This window comes from Leguminivora glycinivorella, chromosome 7 (genome assembly GCF_023078275.1).
Source record: "Leguminivora glycinivorella isolate SPB_JAAS2020 chromosome 7, LegGlyc_1.1, whole genome shotgun sequence".
Classification (NCBI taxonomy): Eukaryota; Metazoa; Arthropoda; class Insecta; order Lepidoptera; family Tortricidae; genus Leguminivora; species Leguminivora glycinivorella.
This window is the reverse complement of record NC_062977.1, coordinates 4,032,850-4,050,995: the sequence shown is the minus strand read 5'-3', so window position 1 is coordinate 4,050,995 and position 18,146 is coordinate 4,032,850. Positions and strand designations below refer to the sequence as shown.

At 42.0% G+C, this 18,146-nt stretch overlaps 1 protein-coding gene across 10 annotated transcripts in view; it reads right to left on the bottom strand.

Moving 5' to 3' along the window:
- Nucleotides 1-6,710: 6,710 nt before the first annotated feature.
- Nucleotides 6,711-18,146, bottom strand: part of LOC125227882 (rho GTPase-activating protein 21) — a 539,841-nt gene continuing 528,405 nt past the window's right edge. For 9 of the 10 annotated variants that reach the window (XM_048132267.1, XM_048132264.1, XM_048132268.1 and 6 more), the window contains 9 exons: nucleotides 14,741-14,896; nucleotides 14,199-14,355; nucleotides 13,724-13,935; nucleotides 13,195-13,405; nucleotides 12,323-12,582; nucleotides 12,082-12,208; nucleotides 11,415-11,655; nucleotides 11,094-11,182; nucleotides 6,711-10,208 (listed from right to left, as the gene is read on the bottom strand). In XM_048132267.1, coding sequence (XP_047988224.1) covers nucleotides 9,253-10,208; nucleotides 11,094-11,182; nucleotides 11,415-11,655; nucleotides 12,082-12,208; nucleotides 12,323-12,582; nucleotides 13,195-13,405; nucleotides 13,724-13,935; nucleotides 14,199-14,355; nucleotides 14,741-14,896 — 2,409 coding nt within the window. In that variant the 3' untranslated portion in view covers nucleotides 6,711-9,252. Of the gene's footprint in view, nucleotides 10,209-10,742; nucleotides 10,805-11,093; nucleotides 11,183-11,414; nucleotides 11,656-12,081; nucleotides 12,209-12,322; nucleotides 12,583-13,194; nucleotides 13,406-13,723; nucleotides 13,936-14,198; nucleotides 14,356-14,740; nucleotides 14,897-18,146 lie in introns of all 10 variants that reach the window. The other variant, XM_048132274.1, reaches the window with a different exon arrangement.

Below are 18,146 nucleotides of genomic sequence, written 5' to 3'. Positions count from 1 at the left end.
GCTGGCCGTGCGTCGCCTCTCCCACGGAAATAGTCGCTAATGTCGACTCCATGCTAGATTACAATGTGAGTACAAATATAACTACAAATTAAAGAAAACTTTCCACGTTTTGTCCACAGTCAATAAAATTTATGGAAAATGTTTCCATTGGTTTGTGGCTTTTTGGTACCAGTACACACCAGCAGTGGCAGCAGTGGTGGTGGCAGTTTTGGTAGTTTGGCTTTTTGGTTTGGTGCCTTAAATTAATACTGGATAGGAATGGAGTCGACTGGCTTTCAAAAATGTAAAAAAAAAAAAATTGTTTCATATAAATTGTATGGGAAAAGTTTCACTCGATTCGAGACTTTTTTTGGTCGTATTTTTTGGTCCCATTCAAACTTTTGATCTTGAATAGGAATGGGTTCGATTGGCATAAAAAAATGTCATGTTTTTCGCAGCCTGTAATGTTTTTTTCCCAAACCTGTAAAAACCAATCTTCATTGATTTGAAATCGAGGGACGGTCTCCTAAGACCGTTTTCGCGTAGCGGCACGGGATCCAATAGCTCAGAATACACCCTGTAGTGGATAATAAGCCCTTCTAAGATGGTTTACATCGTACCTACGTAATAGAACCCAGGCTGTAGCTGTCAAAGGTTACATTTCTAGTTTCGTTCCCATTTCATCCGGTGTTCCACAGGGGTCTCACCTCGGTCCTTTACTTTTTAACATCTACATAAACGACGTAGCCAAATGCTTTCAACATTCTCGACTACTGTTGTATGCCGATGATACCAAAATTTTCTCTATTGTTAAATCTGAAAATGACTGCCTTAATTTACAAAACGATCTTAATAGATTAAGTTCTTACTGTTCAGCTAATAAGCTCTTTTTAAATGTTGAAAAATGTTGTGCCATCTCATTCTCTCGAAAGAGTAATCCTATAGTTTTCAACTACTTTCTTGATAACAAGCCTCTTAAAGTCGTAACTGAAGTCAAGGATTTAGGTGTAACTTTAGATCGCGAACTGCAGTTTATTTCTCACATAAATAAAATATCAGCTAAGGCATATAAAATGTTGGGATTTGTATTCCGACAAAGTAAAGATTTTAAAAACCCCAAAACATTAGAACTACTTTATAATGCTTATGTCCGATCAAATTTAGAATACGCTAGTACAATTTGGTGTCCACACTTTAACGTACATATTGATACAATTGAAAAGATTCAAAACAAATTTATTAGAAGGTTGAAATATAAATTTTGGGATTTTGATAGTACACATATTGAACCTCTAAGTAAGCGTCGTGAAGTCAATGACCAGTTACTTCTATACAAAATTTTGAATGGTTTGATCGATTCTCCTAATCTCCTCTCAAAAATCTCATATAGGTGTCCGAGTCGGCGTACTCGTTCTGTAAGTTTGTTTGCTACTCCGTCATGTCGTACAGCGTATGCAAGAAATAGGTTCCTAATAAGGGCTTGTAAAAATTATAACGATAAATACATTGACTATGATATAAACCATATGTCCGTCCAACAGTTTGTTTCTGCAATTAAAAAAAAGCTAAAAAATATCTAAGTTTAACTTTAATAAATAACTGAGCATTCGTTTCTGTTTTATATTAATATAGTGTAATAGTGTAGTAATATAGTAAATATATATACAGTATAGTTTGAAAATATTGTATATTGTTTAATAATATAGTTAAAAAATATATCTGTTAGTAACCTAATAACTTAAGTCTTGTCTGAGCAATCACAAATGTTATTAGTTATAAGTGGAAACTGTTTTGGCTATGTATTACCTAAATTATCTTTTTTGTTGATGTAATAGTTTGCTTGTTTGTTTCCCAAGTTTAAATAAAAAAAAAAAAAAAAAAAAAAATACATGTAGTGTAGAATATGTTGTCTCTTCCCTAGGACACAATCTTCGACATCCTGCTAAACAGCCTGTCCATCTCCTCGCCGTGCGACGCGCGGCCCGCCACGCCGCCCGTGGCGCCGTGGTGCCCGCCCGCGCCGCCGCACAAGGACGCCGACGCCGAGTGACGCCGGCTCCGGCGCCGGGAGTACCAGCACTGACGACCTATTCATATCGCTTCCACATCTCCTCACAGAGCGCTCATGCTGCCGTGCGAGACGCCTCACGCCGAGGGACGGTGATACCACGTCTAGCGAGACTTGATGTTTCGACAACTTTAAATATAGCCTGTCAATGTCGAGCTAACCGCTGTGTGAGCCGCGCGCATACCGCTCGTGATGCTGGCACCGATGCGGCAAAAATACCGGGTGGCGTTGATTAATGACCTTTTTGGCAAAAAATATTAGAAAGAGAGAAATTATTTTTTGGTGTCAAATTTTAACTTAGCCTACGTTATCTCATCTTAGACTAACTTAGTATGAACTTACACCAAAATGGACGCCACTCGGCATACGCCGATGACTAAGTTGCTTAGTCATGGCGCTGGTTTTTAGGGCACCCATAGAAAAATGATGGTGGGTTTTCTCGTCTGCAATTCAACTAATGACTATAAGCCTAGCCTTAGCATTGGCAAGCCGGTTTGCGTAAGAGGCTCATTGAACAGGATCGGTTTCGGTTCTAAATTCGAACGAAATGAGTAGATTTTCTCGTTCTAAGTGAGTAGCTTAACTCGCGATAGTAACGAACCAAAATTTCTCCTTGTAGGTATTAAAAAATAACGAAATGTTTAAAATGGGCACTATCGGTCAAAATATTATTGGTATTTTATTAGAAATATGTATAGTAAGAGTAAAAAACATCCTTGATAATTTTGCTGTGGGCATGTACTCTTTTAAAGGTAATAGAGATTACGGAACGACTACGCTCAGGTGGCGATGGCGTAACGGCCTGACTACGCCAAACATGTTTTTCGTATAGCTCGAAAAAGAAAATAAATCAATATTCTTAAAATAATGATAAATGTTCAAATAATTGGACGCTTTGCGAATTTCACTCGTAATTTAGAAAGAGTGACGCAGCTAAGCTAAGGTTTATAGTGTGTCCAAGCGAGTTTGTTTTGTTGATGATTTTCTGTAGTGATGCTTTCTTTCGTGGAAGTATGTTTCATATACAGACGCTGGTTGTTACAAATGTGTTAGTGTATCGCTTGGTTCCTAATTTCTCTTCGAAATCGATACAAATCTCGAGTCTATACTCAGGCTTTGAAAACGGTGTTCAAGGCTATTCTTGCATTTCAGGTAGCATTTTAAAGACGACCGCCTAACAGACATCTGTTAGAGCGAAGTATGTATGGTGTATGGTAACGTCGATCGCCTTGTGTGACCTGCTTCATACCATTTCATTCGTTGCTTTTCTCGTTTTTTATAGTCGTGCGTTTGCGGTACATACTCAATAGATTAATTTAAGGGTATTTATTTATTTATTTATTTAATCAAAAAGTAACACAGCATTACAGTTTACACCAAGGCACTGTGAAACTACAAAATACAAAACAAGACTTACAAAAAAAATAATACAAAAGACATACAAAAAATAAACAAATTAAACTGGGCGACGACGTAACAGCGTGGCTCCGTTGCGTCGTCTGACTCGGCGTAGGATTCGGCAGGTATGAATCGTCGTTTATCGGTGAGTAGTGGTTCACGGTATTATAGTATATTTTGTATGAGTTTACTCGACGGAGCTAAGACTGCGATGTGTGGCGAAAATAAATATTTTATTATGGGCATTTGTATTTATGTTATTAGAAGACTCAAAATTGTAAAAGATCTCTGTTTATTCTAATTGAATGTATGTATTTCAGTATGATTCTAGCAAAGTTGATTATATATTTTTTAATAATACGAATTTAATAATATGTATTTGAATTATATACTGAATATGAAAATGGTGAATGTCCGAAAATGATTGGTGGTATTTGTTAAGTGGTTAGATAGACAATTGATATTTAACTGTAGCTCTATTGCTTGTATCCCAAATGTTTATTTAATTTGGGTCCTTCGCAAGATTTTTTTAGGTTATAATAGATCTAATTGCAATATAGTGTGAAACATAATTAATGTTAAATTATAAGAAAGCTTATTTTATTTACTCAAATTAATCGGTGTCTACAACAATGTATACCAATATTAACTCAAAGTCAGAGTCCTCATTCATTTATAACATCTGTTACAGTTTTGGAGTTTTATCTCATTTTATCCAAAATTTCTCAAAACGTGTCCATTCAAAAGATTCATTGGTAAAATTTTCTTTATGGACTATAGGGTTGGTACTTTTTATACACAGTAAATATTATATGTATGGTCAACCATTACGAACTGTGGGCCCTTTTGAATTCTATCAATGAGGAGGCACACTGACATTTTATCCCGCCAGGCGGCGCCTGTGTAAGTGCCCAGGGTAAGTAGCCGAATGGCACAAACGCTCACGAAACGAAACGCTCGTAGATATCTACGATATCTATCTCTATCGCTCTTGAGTATTGGCGCGACAGAGCCAGACTACCTTTCGTGGCATTTCGTTTTCGTTTCGCGTCGCAGAAATGCCATTCGGCTACGGCACCAGGTATGTCACTGTCATTCATATGTGTGAGAGAGAAAAAAATATTATCTTCTCGCTCTTACGTATGAAATTCTTTATCTGTGCAATGGACTAATAGAGTGGCGCCATCTGTCATAACCTTTGAGTGTGCCTCCTCATTACCTCCATTTATAAAAGAAATGGTCAGCCAAACACCTTATATAGTCTAATGAAGATGCGTATGCGTTATACTCGTGCGCAAGAATTGCAAGATTCAAAGTGGCCTAGTATTGGAATCCGTTGACTTACTGGCATAGTTTTGCATTAAAGGCTCATTGAAATAAGTAGCTATTATATTGTGTAAAGTCGATAGTTTTGTCAAATTATGTGGTGAAGTAAATAGGTAACTCAAAAGTTACAATATTTACTTTTACGTTTCCTCATGGATTTAATATAAGATCATACCATCCTATACATTCAAATGCGACCGCCTAAAACGCGTGAAAACTAGATGGCGCCACTAAAAATGCCCGTCAAAATGCGGTGTCACTTTCGAGCCGTCAATCTATGTCAAAAGTGACACGACGCCATCTACAAGTTTAGTGTAGGTAATCGATGGCAACAAGGCATTTTTTTAGTGGTGCCATTTAGTTTTTGCGCGTTAATGTATGAGAGATGGTATAACCTTTTTATATTTAATCTATGGTTTCTTCGAGGCTTTACGTACTTAGTAGAACTGTGTAGAACGCAATATGAACACGGGCAGAAAGCTTGACAAAATTATCGCCTACTGCGCTACTCTATTTTAGATCAATGTACAGTCAATATTCCGTAGATAGTTGTTAGTTTAGTTAAATGATTCGACTGAAAAGTTCAAACGCGTGTGATCCTGAAGATATGATTAGTTATGGCTTCGTATGAACGTGACTTACTGTTAAAATAATAATTATTTAATAATAATTTTAACTGTTTCTGGCTACGGCTCTTATGTTATTTCCCGTGAAATATATATTTTAGAAAATATATTATGTAATTGTCTTTTAAATTCTTTAATTTAAAAGCACTTTAATAAGCACTTTTGCTTATGTCAATCTCAATCGCTAAACGAATAGTAAAGATGTATCGGGATGATAGATCCTGCGAAAAGTCGCGTGACTGTTTATATTCACTTCTATTGGCGTTTTCTATTAATGATTGTCATCATGGCTAGGACTTCCGATCGCGTAGCCAACATACCAATCGCTTGCGCTGTAGCGAACGTAATCGACGCTGTCGCAGCGGAGGAGTGATAGATATAGAAAAGTAAACGATTAGCACGCTGCGCTGGCAAAGCACTTGATATTATATTTGATCAGCTTTTCAGTTGTACAAACGATATTTGTTGGAATTAGGCCTTAAATTGAATACAATTTTGTAATCACATTCTTAAAATAATAAATTATAATTGGGCTTAATGCGAATTCTCCTTTCGTGTAGGTGAGCTGATTGTTGGTACAAAATATTTTGAATTGTTTTCTAAACCGTTAACAAAATTGTTACTATCTGTTGTATGAGGAACGTTACTTATGAGTGTATGCAGTGGATTGCTTAATAAAACAATGATAATTTATTTTTGTTTTTTAATTTTTTGCCAGGAAACACCCATAATACTGTCTCCGTCAGATATATTCATATATCCATACTAATATTATAAATGGGAAAGTGTGTGTGTCTGTTTGTTTGTCCGTCTTTCACGGCAAAACGGAGTGACGAATTGACTTGTTTTTTGAGTTGAAGGGATGGAGAGTGACATAGGCTACTTTTCGTCTCTTTCTAACGCGAGCGAAGCCGCGAGCAAAAGCTAGTACATAATATTTACTGCTGAATTCAGTTTGTTACACCCGACCCGACACCTTGTGAAACTTGTCTCACGATTCGATCTTTAAAGTTACTACTTTACCTACCTACTGCAGCCTGTAAACTCGTATGGGGATGAGCAGAAATGTAGCGTGTTTTAACCCTTTCATTGCAATTCTTACGTACTAAGGGCCAGTTGCACCAACCACAGTTAACAGAAACGCGAACGTTACGCAGCAGAAGTCTATGGAAATTCCCATACAAAATATTTTGCGAACGCTAAATTCGGTAACCGACGGTTTGGTGCAACCGACCCTAAAGACCTATCATTGCAACGCGCCGTGAAACCTGCAAAACTGCTTAATTTCTAAAGGTAGAAAGGAAACAAATTTCTAAATTGATTCAGTATTTTATTCCATTGCTCCAAAATATACACAATGACAATGAATATTGAACGTGAATCAGAACACGTTTGCAAATGTCTTACGGTGTTTATTTGAATTTCATAGCTGATTACACGAAGGACATGAATTAGATTACTTGAATACAATTCTCTTGCAAGCAGACACTCGAGCGAGACATGTCTTTTATATGTATGTACCTAACGAGCAGGCGGGACCGCCGGACGGCGCCGTCCGGGCCGTCCCGACCCGCCCCTACCGCCATCTACCGTCTACTTACAATATGACGCAGTTACAATTAGTAAATTCACTGTTCCTACATTAAAAGATATATTTACAAATAAAACTTTAAAGGAACGCTTTGCAAACATTCAACAAACTTGAGATCGCCTTAACGTAAAGATGGTATAAAATTTTCAAAATAGTTAATGAACGAAAGTCTAAAACATCATTTTGCCGATGTATTATTTACAAAATATAATTACAATTTTAAAAGAATTGTGCCAAATCACGTTTTACAGCTTTCGCAAATAAATAACAATCGAATTTAGCCTAAAATACTTCTCTTTGATAAACAAAACAATAAAAAATAATTGCATTCAACAAAGCTACGATAACAAATTTAATATAAATTAATCATAAAAAGAAATGTACAATTTATACAAAGCTAGAGAATCACTTTTATTATTATCACTGTAGGAGTGTTACGTCGGTTAGTCGATACGGGCGGGCCGTTGCGTCGGCCCGGCTACTATTAGTACAATGTGTGCCGCGTCCTCCTCGCCAGCCAGGGACACGCACAATCAATCCACTATTTACAAGTCGCACTTTGTAATATTTAAAAACTAAGTCAAAGTTTTACAATTTCTAATTCCAATAGTCATTTAAAATATTTGTTTAGGTACAATTCGTTACAGAGAAGACGAGTCTACTAGGTAACTTCATTAAAAAGAATCTATTTTAATCTGAGAATTGTGCATATTTAATTCAAATCCGCTAAAACTATTGCAAAGGCAAGTAGGTGATGTATGCTTTTATTTATTTTTATAATTCCTTCTGATAATCGCTATCAATATAACTCGACGAGTACCTATTATGTAATTCTTACCGATAATGCTTAAAGTTACATGGTGTTATAGTAGTCTGGTCACATGTTCACCCGATCGGGCACATAATTATACTTAAACTAACTTACGCCTGGGCGTAGTATCTAATTAACATTCATTGTATGTATGTACTATCTACTACTAGCACTAATATTAGTTGTATTATGCTCGTTTGCACTATCACGACGTCTGCTTGCGCCCCTCAACTCCGCACAGAGTAGTTCTAAACCTACACAGGGAGTACTATAAGTATGACGGGGGCGCAGTGACGCGACAAGGTACAGTGCGTATTGCCTCGATATGGTGAGTAACTCAGTAGTTCGTTGATACATAATCCTTCCATTCCTTTCAGAGTCGCGCCTTCACTCTAGTATGCTCCTCGCATTCTCAAAATTGACGATTTCCTTATCATTCTTTGGCATTATTTAGTGAGCTTAAGTTTTATTGAGGCAGTGCCGTGCTTAGTAGTTCGCACCATAATTTTATAAGCTACGTTCGGAGCAACAACGTTTCACTCCGCCCCGCTAAGCACGGCACTGTCCCAACGCCCGCCGCCGCTAGCCGTCCGCTGGTGACCGAGAACCCCGTTTACTTTGTTTGGTCCGCGACCGTACAAGGGCGGCTAGCTGGTGCGGCATTCGCCTTCATTTGTTTCTTTCCTTAAACATTTTTCCTATTCAAGTACCTAATATAACTTGTATTGCACTGTACGATTTATTATTTTCAATGAGTAATACGTTGTCCTATATCTCATATACAAATTTTAACGTATGTCTTTGTTGCTTCAATATAAGTTTCGAATATTTTTATTACTATGTATGATTTTTCGATATAATATGATGTAAATGACTTTTGAGTATTAGCTTTTTATTTCATACTATAATATATATATAATTAGATATTTTTGTGACCTAATCTATTCAGTCAATTGAGTCGAATCAAAATAATAGCCTCTCTCGATGCGAAAGTTCCTGTCAGTGGAAGATATAAATATGATAGGTACTGCATGTAATCAGATTTTAAAACATATATTTTCTTGATTTCCGGTACCCAAATTTTTGATTCACCCACTTCATTAGAAAAAAAAAACTACTTAGGTATAAAATAAACAGCACCACCCGAACATTAGGCACCCATATAGTAGAGTCCAGTTAGCGAAGAAACGATGTACTTCGAAGCCCATTCATCATTCGATACTTAAGTCCATAGACGCTTAAATATCTAGAAACGGCTTAAAGTCTCTGTCGAAACCCGTCCCCCGCCGACGCCGAGCGCGGTCGGGGGCTCACTATGTCTTGACCGAAAGCGTTAGTGCGCCACAAAATATTTACAACCGATGCGATTCCCGAAATCGATTTGGACCCGCAACGCGTACGCAGCTGCCGGGCCGGGGTCGGCGGCGGTCCTCTACAGGGAGTGCGCCTTGTGTCAGACGTGGCTCTCCAGCGGCGGCCGCGGCGGCGGCACGAGCGGCGCGGGCCAGGCGCCGGGCGCGGCGCTGAGGTCGGGCGAGGAGGTGCGCGTGTGGCGCGCGCTCCAGCCGTCCTTGTCGAAGTCCTTGGTGCCGCCCACCGTGTGGCGGCGCTTGATGCCGCGCTCCGGCATGCCGTTCTTGCGCTTCAGCTTGGTCGAGCGCCACGCGCCCTCGCGCCTCCGCACGATGTTCCACTCGCCCTTCTCCAGCTTGCTGAGCCGCTCGCCCTTGTTGAGCGACTCGGAGCGCTGCAGGCGCGACTCCACGCGGCAGTTGAGGCTCTCGGAGCGCAGCACGCGCGCTTCGCTCCGCTCCGGATCTCTGTTCAGAGATTCGGATCTTTTAAGCTTGGAGCAGTCGACGTCTTTCTCGCTGTCGTTTTCGAGCGCGGCGCTGTTGCGCTTCACGCACTCCGGGTTGGACAGGCGCAGGCCGTTTTTGTAAGCGGAAGGGTAGAGCAGCCGGTCGAGGGTCTTGTCGTTGTCGGGCATGGTCTCGGACACCTGCGAGCGGGTGTCGACGTCCTTCTCGTCCTCGGTGCTGCGGGCCTCGTCGTTCTTTTTTGGAATGATGCAGTTCTCCTTCTCCGAGTCGTCGTCGTCGGGCACGCGGGGCCGCACGCGGGGCCAGCGCGCGTCGGGCTCGTCGCTGGAGGAGGAGGAGTGCCGCAGGTCGCGCGCGAGCCACGCGGCCTTGAGCTCCTGCGCGCGCGCGGCGGGCGACACGCGCTCCTCGCGCTCGCTGTGCTCGGACGGCGAGCTGGACGAGGACTTGCCCTCGGTCTCGAGCTCGTCGGGCTCGGGCTCGTCCGCGTACGGGATGCTGCCGTCGTCCAGCGGCGACGAGTTGTTCAGCGTGCGCAGCTTCTGGTCGAACGTGCTCGTCAGAGACGACACCAAATCTCCGGTTCCTACGACAAATCGAGTCAAAGTTAGTTACGATATTGCGGCTGTTTATTCGTAGATTTAGTAAAGAGAAGATATATTTAGACGACTCGCTCGTCTAGAGTTACCTTCGGACACGAATATTGAAGCGTGTTAATGTTGCACGTTAAGAGCGTGACAATGAAGTGAGATGATCGTCGATATGGGTAGGTATGAATGGCGATCGCTCGGACGTCGGATGCTCGAGCATGAAGCCGTGCTGTCAGCAGGCGTCGATTCTAAGCGTTAGTTTTATCGGAGCCGCTATTTGTTGGCATGTTCCATTGATTAACTTGCCTCAACAACTCATCAACTTCACCTGACTTCTCTCAACGGAAGGTAAATTAAATCTGTACATCAATTGTTACTTAAATCATTAATCGCGTGAGAGCTGACAGTGAAGTTAACTGTTTTTTGCAAGAAATTCAGTAGAGATGCGAACAAATCGCCCGTGTTAACGGAGCCGAATGCGTACACGCAGCACGCACACACTTGCAACACGCACGCTCACATTCCTATACCTTTTAATGTGGACAAAAGAAAGGGATTGCTGTGTCTACTCTCTGACGTCAGTACTGCACACCTAGTGGGGCAAATAGTAGACAATTTTTATTGACTGGACAAAAGGAAACAATGGATATGGCCAAGTCAAACCTGTGAGCTTGTTTTAGGGATACTCTTTCAATTACAATGACTTGCATAATTAATGATCATCATTTTGGGACATGCTTTGGTCATCACAAGATTTTTTGCTCTATGGTATAACTATAAACGAATTGTAGTATCACAATGAAAGTGTTTACCATTAAAGAAATCCTTATTTCCATTGATAGAAAATCGAATAGCACTGTAGAAATAAAATGCACACTCACCATCGATGGAGAAGCTCTGTAGCGTGTGTGTGTGCCGCGAGAGCTCTTGGCGACCGCGGCCCAACACTGATATTGACTCCATCTCCACTCTAAAAACACAACAACATATTATAAACTGGAGTAGATGTCATATGCTCAAGAAAAAATTACCAATAAGTATGACAATTTAGTAAGACTTATGAGATTCTCGATCCAGAGATTCCAGGGATCAAGAGATCCTAAAGCTAGGACGGTGATGTTGATGAAAAAAAGTGATTCTGTAGTTCAAAAAGATTGGACTAAAATATAGTTGGCATCACAAACAAGGTGATAGGTACTAACTTGTTGCCTCCCTGGTTGAACCTGTGCGGCAGACCGTCGTAGTCGGCGAGCGTGGTGGTGAGGTGCGCCGGCGGCGACGTGAGCGGCGAGTTGGGCGGCGAGGCGCCGGGCGAGGCCTCGGCCCGCTTCTCCGCCTCCCACTTCTTGCTGTCCGACGGCTTGGAGCGCGGCTTGCGCTGGATCTTGCGGTTAGCCGCCGAGATGATCGAGGATACGATGTCGCGGGTCGACACGTCTTTTCCTGTTGAACGAGTGTTACGTTTGTTCAATATTCTCAAGACACTGCACGTGGACACCTCATTCGAAGACAACGGTCGAATTTATTATTTTCTCCTAAAAGCCGTTTTCCGCTGAAGGGAAGCTAGTGAGTATAAAACGCAGAGGCAAATTAGCACAGGTATCTGTGCGGAAAATAGCTTTTAGAAAATCCGGAGGAAAAACTATTTCTTAGAAATTAATTAGGTATATTCGTGGAAACCATACGGGACAAGCTGAAATAAAATAGTGCAGAGAGACGACATCCAGGCAAGAATGAATGAGACTAGGGATTTTCCGTTGAACATTAAAATGCTCATGATGAATTGTCCTGTTAATAAGCGACTAGTGAATGATTACCGCGGATGTTGGGTTTGGCAAAGGTGATTGGCCGGGAGCCATGTTGGATTACCTTCGATCTTCTTGACGTTGTGGATGAGGAGGTCGCGGGAGGGCGCGGGGGCGGGGGACAGCTCCTCCGCCGTCGTCGGGGGTTCCACGGGGGGCTCGCCTTCCTCCTCTTCGAAGTACCAGTCATACTGCAAAAATAAACAATAATTAGGCCGAATGCCGGACAGCAAATAAAAAAATGCATACGTCAGTCAGTACGTAGATACTCAAAATATTTAAAGGTGAAAATACGCAAGACTCACGTGAGACAGAAAAGACTCGATGATGCGGCACTGACTGGACATGTCATTGACCATCGCGAGCATATCGTCGCTGGCGGCGCGCACCAACGTTGGTCCAAACACGATGGCCAAGTTTCGCGCTTCCATCTTGTTGTGTGACGAATGCGCGACGACTTTGCGCAAATGTTGGATCAGGTACTTAAGTGTTTCATAATGAGCTTCGGGCAGAGCGTGGACTAGACGGCGTAACTCCCGAGCTCGTTCAGGTGAGCGATCGGCCGCTGAAAGCACAAGTAAAAAGTTCCAGAAAAATTCAATGTTTAAAGTGCTGGTAAAGTAAACTGAACACTTGTCGAGTGATATCCCGGTTTGAGACGCACCATTCATCACCGCTTGCGGTAGGTACCTACTAACAATAACTCGAGTCGCTACAACTAAGATGAAAAGCCACGGCTCATTGCCAACAATTTGCTAAAATTAATGAGCGTTTGGATAGGAACATTTTCATTAGGTTTTCGACGAACTTGTGAAGAGTGCATGTAGGAGATAATTTGTTACCAGTTTCATATATTCTGGTACGATATACATGACCGTAAACTCTTTAGAAGTGGTTTGCATATTTTTAAAGCAGTAGGTGACAATTTTAATTGAGCTCTTAATTGCAAGAAGAATTCTGGCATTACGGTTGTTACACAAGTGAGTTCTCCTTCAAAATAATTAATAATTTAGGGCACACGAGCCGCGTTTGTTAGGTATCAGACAAAGCGTATCTGATTCCTAACTAAACTAATGCAAGCACTTTATTTCCTACTAGAAAAGTGCCAATGTTTCCTTGAGCTGTTGACGAATACGAATGTATAGGAGAGTATATCTGAATCGTGTTTTATTCTTACCAATAAAAGCGGGATACATGTCAGCCGTGAGCAGCGGGTCAGGCAGCCGCCTCAGATAAGCCTTGAGCAGGCTGGAGGCGACGTGAACATCGGCCCACCGCGGGTCGCCCTCCGGTGGAGGTTCTCCGCGGTCCAGAGCAGCTGCTAGCGCCGCTACGCCAGCCGCGTTGCCTGGCACGCGGTAAACTCCTACTGTTCGGAGACCAAAGGCCTGTGGACGACAAAGAAAATTATATTATAAATTGAAATAGATATCATACACGAAAGAAAAAAAACGACAAGGCCGAGCCGGAAATTGAACCCGGGTCTTCAGCTTACGCGGATAACGTCATTATCACTAGTTAGACCACCCATCCGCCGTGGTACCTGACGAAATTTCTCTAGTGTATGTTATCTCTGATAAGGCTAGGCGCCTTTTGATCAACTTAGAAATTTATATTGCAGATGATCTTCCTCTTTTCCTCACTTCTGGTTCCATAACAGCAACAAAAACAAATGACTGTTGCGTGGAGTACTGGCTGGTACATACCTCTACAGCATGTGCCGGCAGTGTGACCGCTCTCGGCACCAGCGGGTGCTCCGGGTCGGTAGGGCAGCGCTCGAGCGGCGCGCCGAGCCAGCCTGAAGCCGGTGCCGGTACGGCCGCGGCGCCGCCGCCGTGCATGCGACGGAGCTGCTTCGCCATGCGGCCCTTCCATGTTTTGTTCTTCGGCGATGATGGAAGGGTCGGTGTAGGCGGTCCTGGAGAATTAAGGAACATTATGATGGACTGTGTATGAGGGAATAGAAGTAAAAGGTGTTAGAATCTGGTAGCAAAGATTTACTCGTAACATGGACCTGTTCGATCATCGAACACTATGATATCCAAATTCAATGCTGAACTGGTTTGAATCTTCGTCTGATCAGAATATCTTCTGAGTCGGATTAGTATTTTTTAGAAATTCCTTTTTGTAGCTAACCTAAAGCCAACTGTTATGTAATAAAGTCTATAGAGAGAGACTTACCGGTGGGCGACCTATTGCGGCCGATCTTCTTGCTGCGCTGTGGCGGCAGCGGCGAAGGGCAGTCAGGCTGCACTGGCGCGGTGTCAGCTGGCGGAGGCTCGGCTGAGTGCCGGCGGAGCGCCGCCAGCCAGCGCTGGGCGTCTTCTGGTCCTTCCGCCTGTTACACAACATGTGGTCATTAATGTCATTATGATGATCATTGTGGTGGTTATGTTTAACATGAAGGGGAAGCTAAAATTATGATAATGACGATTTTATTTATTGTTTCTGTTGTCAAAACCATTCGCTTATGAATGAATCTATGGCCAATAATCATCAATCTAGTCACACTAAAGCTAGCGCACTTCACTAGCTTTAAAAGTAATTCTCGTTTGTTATTTATAATTAAGTAATGAAGGGATTGATGCAAGCCGGTGTTTTCTTAGCAGAAACTGCTTATTAGTCAGGCGAAATATGATCTAACATGGTCATCTGCATGGTCCGGGAGGGGAGAAACTTACACGACATTCTAGAAGCATCTAACCGTAAGTCTAGAAGCTCACCTGTAGCAGCAGCTCAGCCCCCGCGGCAGTGGTGACGCGCACGACGTGTTTCCGCTTGGTGTAGTCATCGGCCAACGCCGCCAGAGAGTACCGCATGTCGAGTGTGTCGCGCGAACTCTCTGCACCCGGTGTGGATCCGCTCACTGCGCCTGGGCTCTGTAACAAACAAACAACAGATAAGCAAGACATCGACAAACAATCCTATTGATTTGGAAATGGAAACCTATAACATGCCTATTTACCTATATCACTTGTTTTTAAACATTTCTAGTTGAATGTGACCAAGGTTATTTCTATGAACAGTCAAGTAATGGTTTTAGAAATTACTCCCAAAAACAAGTTAGCATCCAATCTAGTCACGTACTCACGGATCTAATCTAAAAAGTTCACTTTCACCCCTAATTACGTGTACCGCTGAATAGACGTGAATCAGACAAGTGCTCGAGATTCGGCGCCATTATCTCTGTAAGGCGGCATTAATCAAGCGAGCGAAACGCTGACTCGGTCACCGGCTTATTAAACGAAAATATAAGGCCAAGTGCGTGTAGCGTGAGAGGTCTCTGTCGCTGAATTAAATGTCTTTCCATTATGTGCTCCGTTTAAAGAGAAATTCTGCTGTCGCGTTAATGTTTGCTGACGTTTCTGGACATTTCTCTTAACCATCTTGTCTCTTTATCGCTGGCATTTAAATAATATGATCCTTGCATCGGTTTACATATACCTATCATGGATACTATAGTATTTATTAGCTGAAACGACTATCTCTAAATGTTAAAAGTACCCAGATCTGATTATGAGCTGAAAAGTGTCTACTTAGTCGAGTAGTCAGTCGCACTGCAGAGAACTTGACACTACTGGAAGTGATAAGTAGAGTGCTGTTTGAAAGTAAGATATTTGTGATTGCAAGTAACTTTTAACAACATAAATAAGGAACCCTGATTTCTGACTGGCGCCTACGCTCGATTAAAGATGAATTGATGCTCTGTATAGATCTCGGTCCCGGTAAGCAGCTTATTTGTCTATTTGCGCCCGAGGCCGGGCCGCGGTGCCGCAGGAAATCGAAAGTGCAAACGACCGAATGCGGTCGCGGTCGCGTCTTCCGCGGCCCTCGACTGATAACGATCAGTATAATTACAAGAATATTTCATGTGACGGATATAAATAACCCTTTCATTTTTAGAAGGCCTTTAACTCAATAACAATGCTCAAAACAAACAACTCTAACTTGCAGTAAATTATTTCGCAGACGTACCTATATTTAATTTCTATTTTTAACAGTGAAAGCCCGTTTATTATTGTCAAAACTAAATGATATGTTCCCTAATGGCTGTTAACCTTTCATGAGCTGATATAATCATCGAGCTTGTCGATCTCATTGTTGTCGTGAGAAAAAGTCGCGATCATCATTCGACAGCTCCATTAGCACGGTTGACATTGTCTACCCGTTAAACGACGATTCGGTAACAAACTAGCTCATGAAACCAAACTTGTAACAAAGAGATTTCTATTTTGCGGATTCTGTTAGAAAGTTAGCGATGATCACACTCTTGGTGAAAATTACAAAAGGACTTGCAATATAACTTCGTAAGACTAACTTTTACTCCGTCATAAACAAAACGAGACATGTATGTTTTTGGTGACAACATTACACGGTCGTAACCTATTGAGATGAGAGCAATTAGCAGGTCAGCGGCGCGGCGTCAGAACTCAGAAGTGGGACGCTGACGTAACGAGCGTCGGCGAGGGCCAAGCACCTCCGCAGGAAACGCACTAACTAGTGGCAAATTAGCAGGGACCCTTAACGAGCATACATCACTCGGTAAATTAAACCTGATGCAAGACTCCGGCCGCAATCATTATGTAGAAAGTAAACGAAAGAAATTTGAAACTAGCTAAAGCAATTGACCTGATAGATAGATATCTAGGCAGGAGTGGCGCCCGAAGCGTCGATATGTAATAACATGTTGCTTCTAGGTCAATTGCCTGTACCTTCAAATGATAGTGATTGTGAGACGCTATAACGCCCCCATATTACCTATAGGAGAGAATTGCACGACTCTTAATAGTTTAACGATGTCTTCATGCTGGCTGTAATTGATTTAGTGTCTCGTTGTCTACACCGGATTGGGGGTCTGTGTCAAAACACGCTTTATTGGAAATTTAATTACTTTCTCAGCAATTCAGTTCTAATTTGACCGTCACTTTCAGATATTGGAAACTGACCTAAGTCAATATGTAATTATTGGATGACAAGTAGAATGAGCTTCCTGTCGAGCTTTTCTATGGATGTTTATCTTGGAGAATGAGGTTGTTCACACAATAGGTTTGTACCATGCAGGTTTTTAAAAAGGCTGGCAACTCATCACAGCTGGAGTTTTATCCATGGCTTTGAAATTAAAATAGCGTTATTGGTAGAGCTAAAGAAAGTGTTGGTATATCAAATAATTATACCTTTACTCGTAAGTATCTACAAGATACACACATTTGTTGTTCGGTTGTAGTACATGTTATACTTATGTATGTCGTTTGTTCACTGTTATTTTCGTCAAAATAGGCTGTCAAAAATATCACAACACCCACTGTTGTACGAGTATACAATACTGGTTTAATTGCATTGAAGAAGCAAATGACAATTTTAGTGTTGACAAGCTCACCAGTAAATCTGTGTACCAGAGCGTCATGACTTGGCTGCAGTCCACAAGCGTCACAAGTCACATCGCGGCCTTTAATCCTCGCCCTGCACAATATGCACTCATAGCCGGTGCTCCCTCACTGCATCCAGGAGATTCACACGAAAACACTACCGGCAATAAACGCGGGCAACGACCCAAACTTCCGAAATATCGTCGATGATTGACACGGATCTATCTATTTGAAAGTGTTCCGTTACTGTAAATCATTCGGCATCGGCAGTTATCACGATTAAAATATCGATGCGTGAAACGTTAATGAAATAGAATTTCCGGAAACACCAGTAGCGTGCGGGCGGGCGGCGCGCGCGCGTCTGAAGGACTGCGCGGGAGAAAGTGATCCCGCGCAGACTCCGCGCCGTCTGCCAAATCGCCGTTTTCACGGTTCGGAAATTGATGGCTTTTTCCGGACAGATCGCTCTCCACATTGGGTGCATGTTGCACAGTTCTCATATGTGTATGTGGTTAACGGTTTTAATTGATAAACTTAATTTATTTATGTGTTTAGCTAATATTTTACTAAGAAAATTATTTAGATGTCCGAGTTCATGTGCGTTGGCATTTTCAGAATTTGGGAGCCCCCAATTAGCGAAAGTTGTTAACAAAAATTAATTCACTGTCAGTTTTGTGACGATAATTAAGCGTGCCCCTTTCTTCCCTTGGGTGTCGTAGAAGTCGACTGTGGGATAGGGGTTAAATTGTGGCGTAGGCGAGAG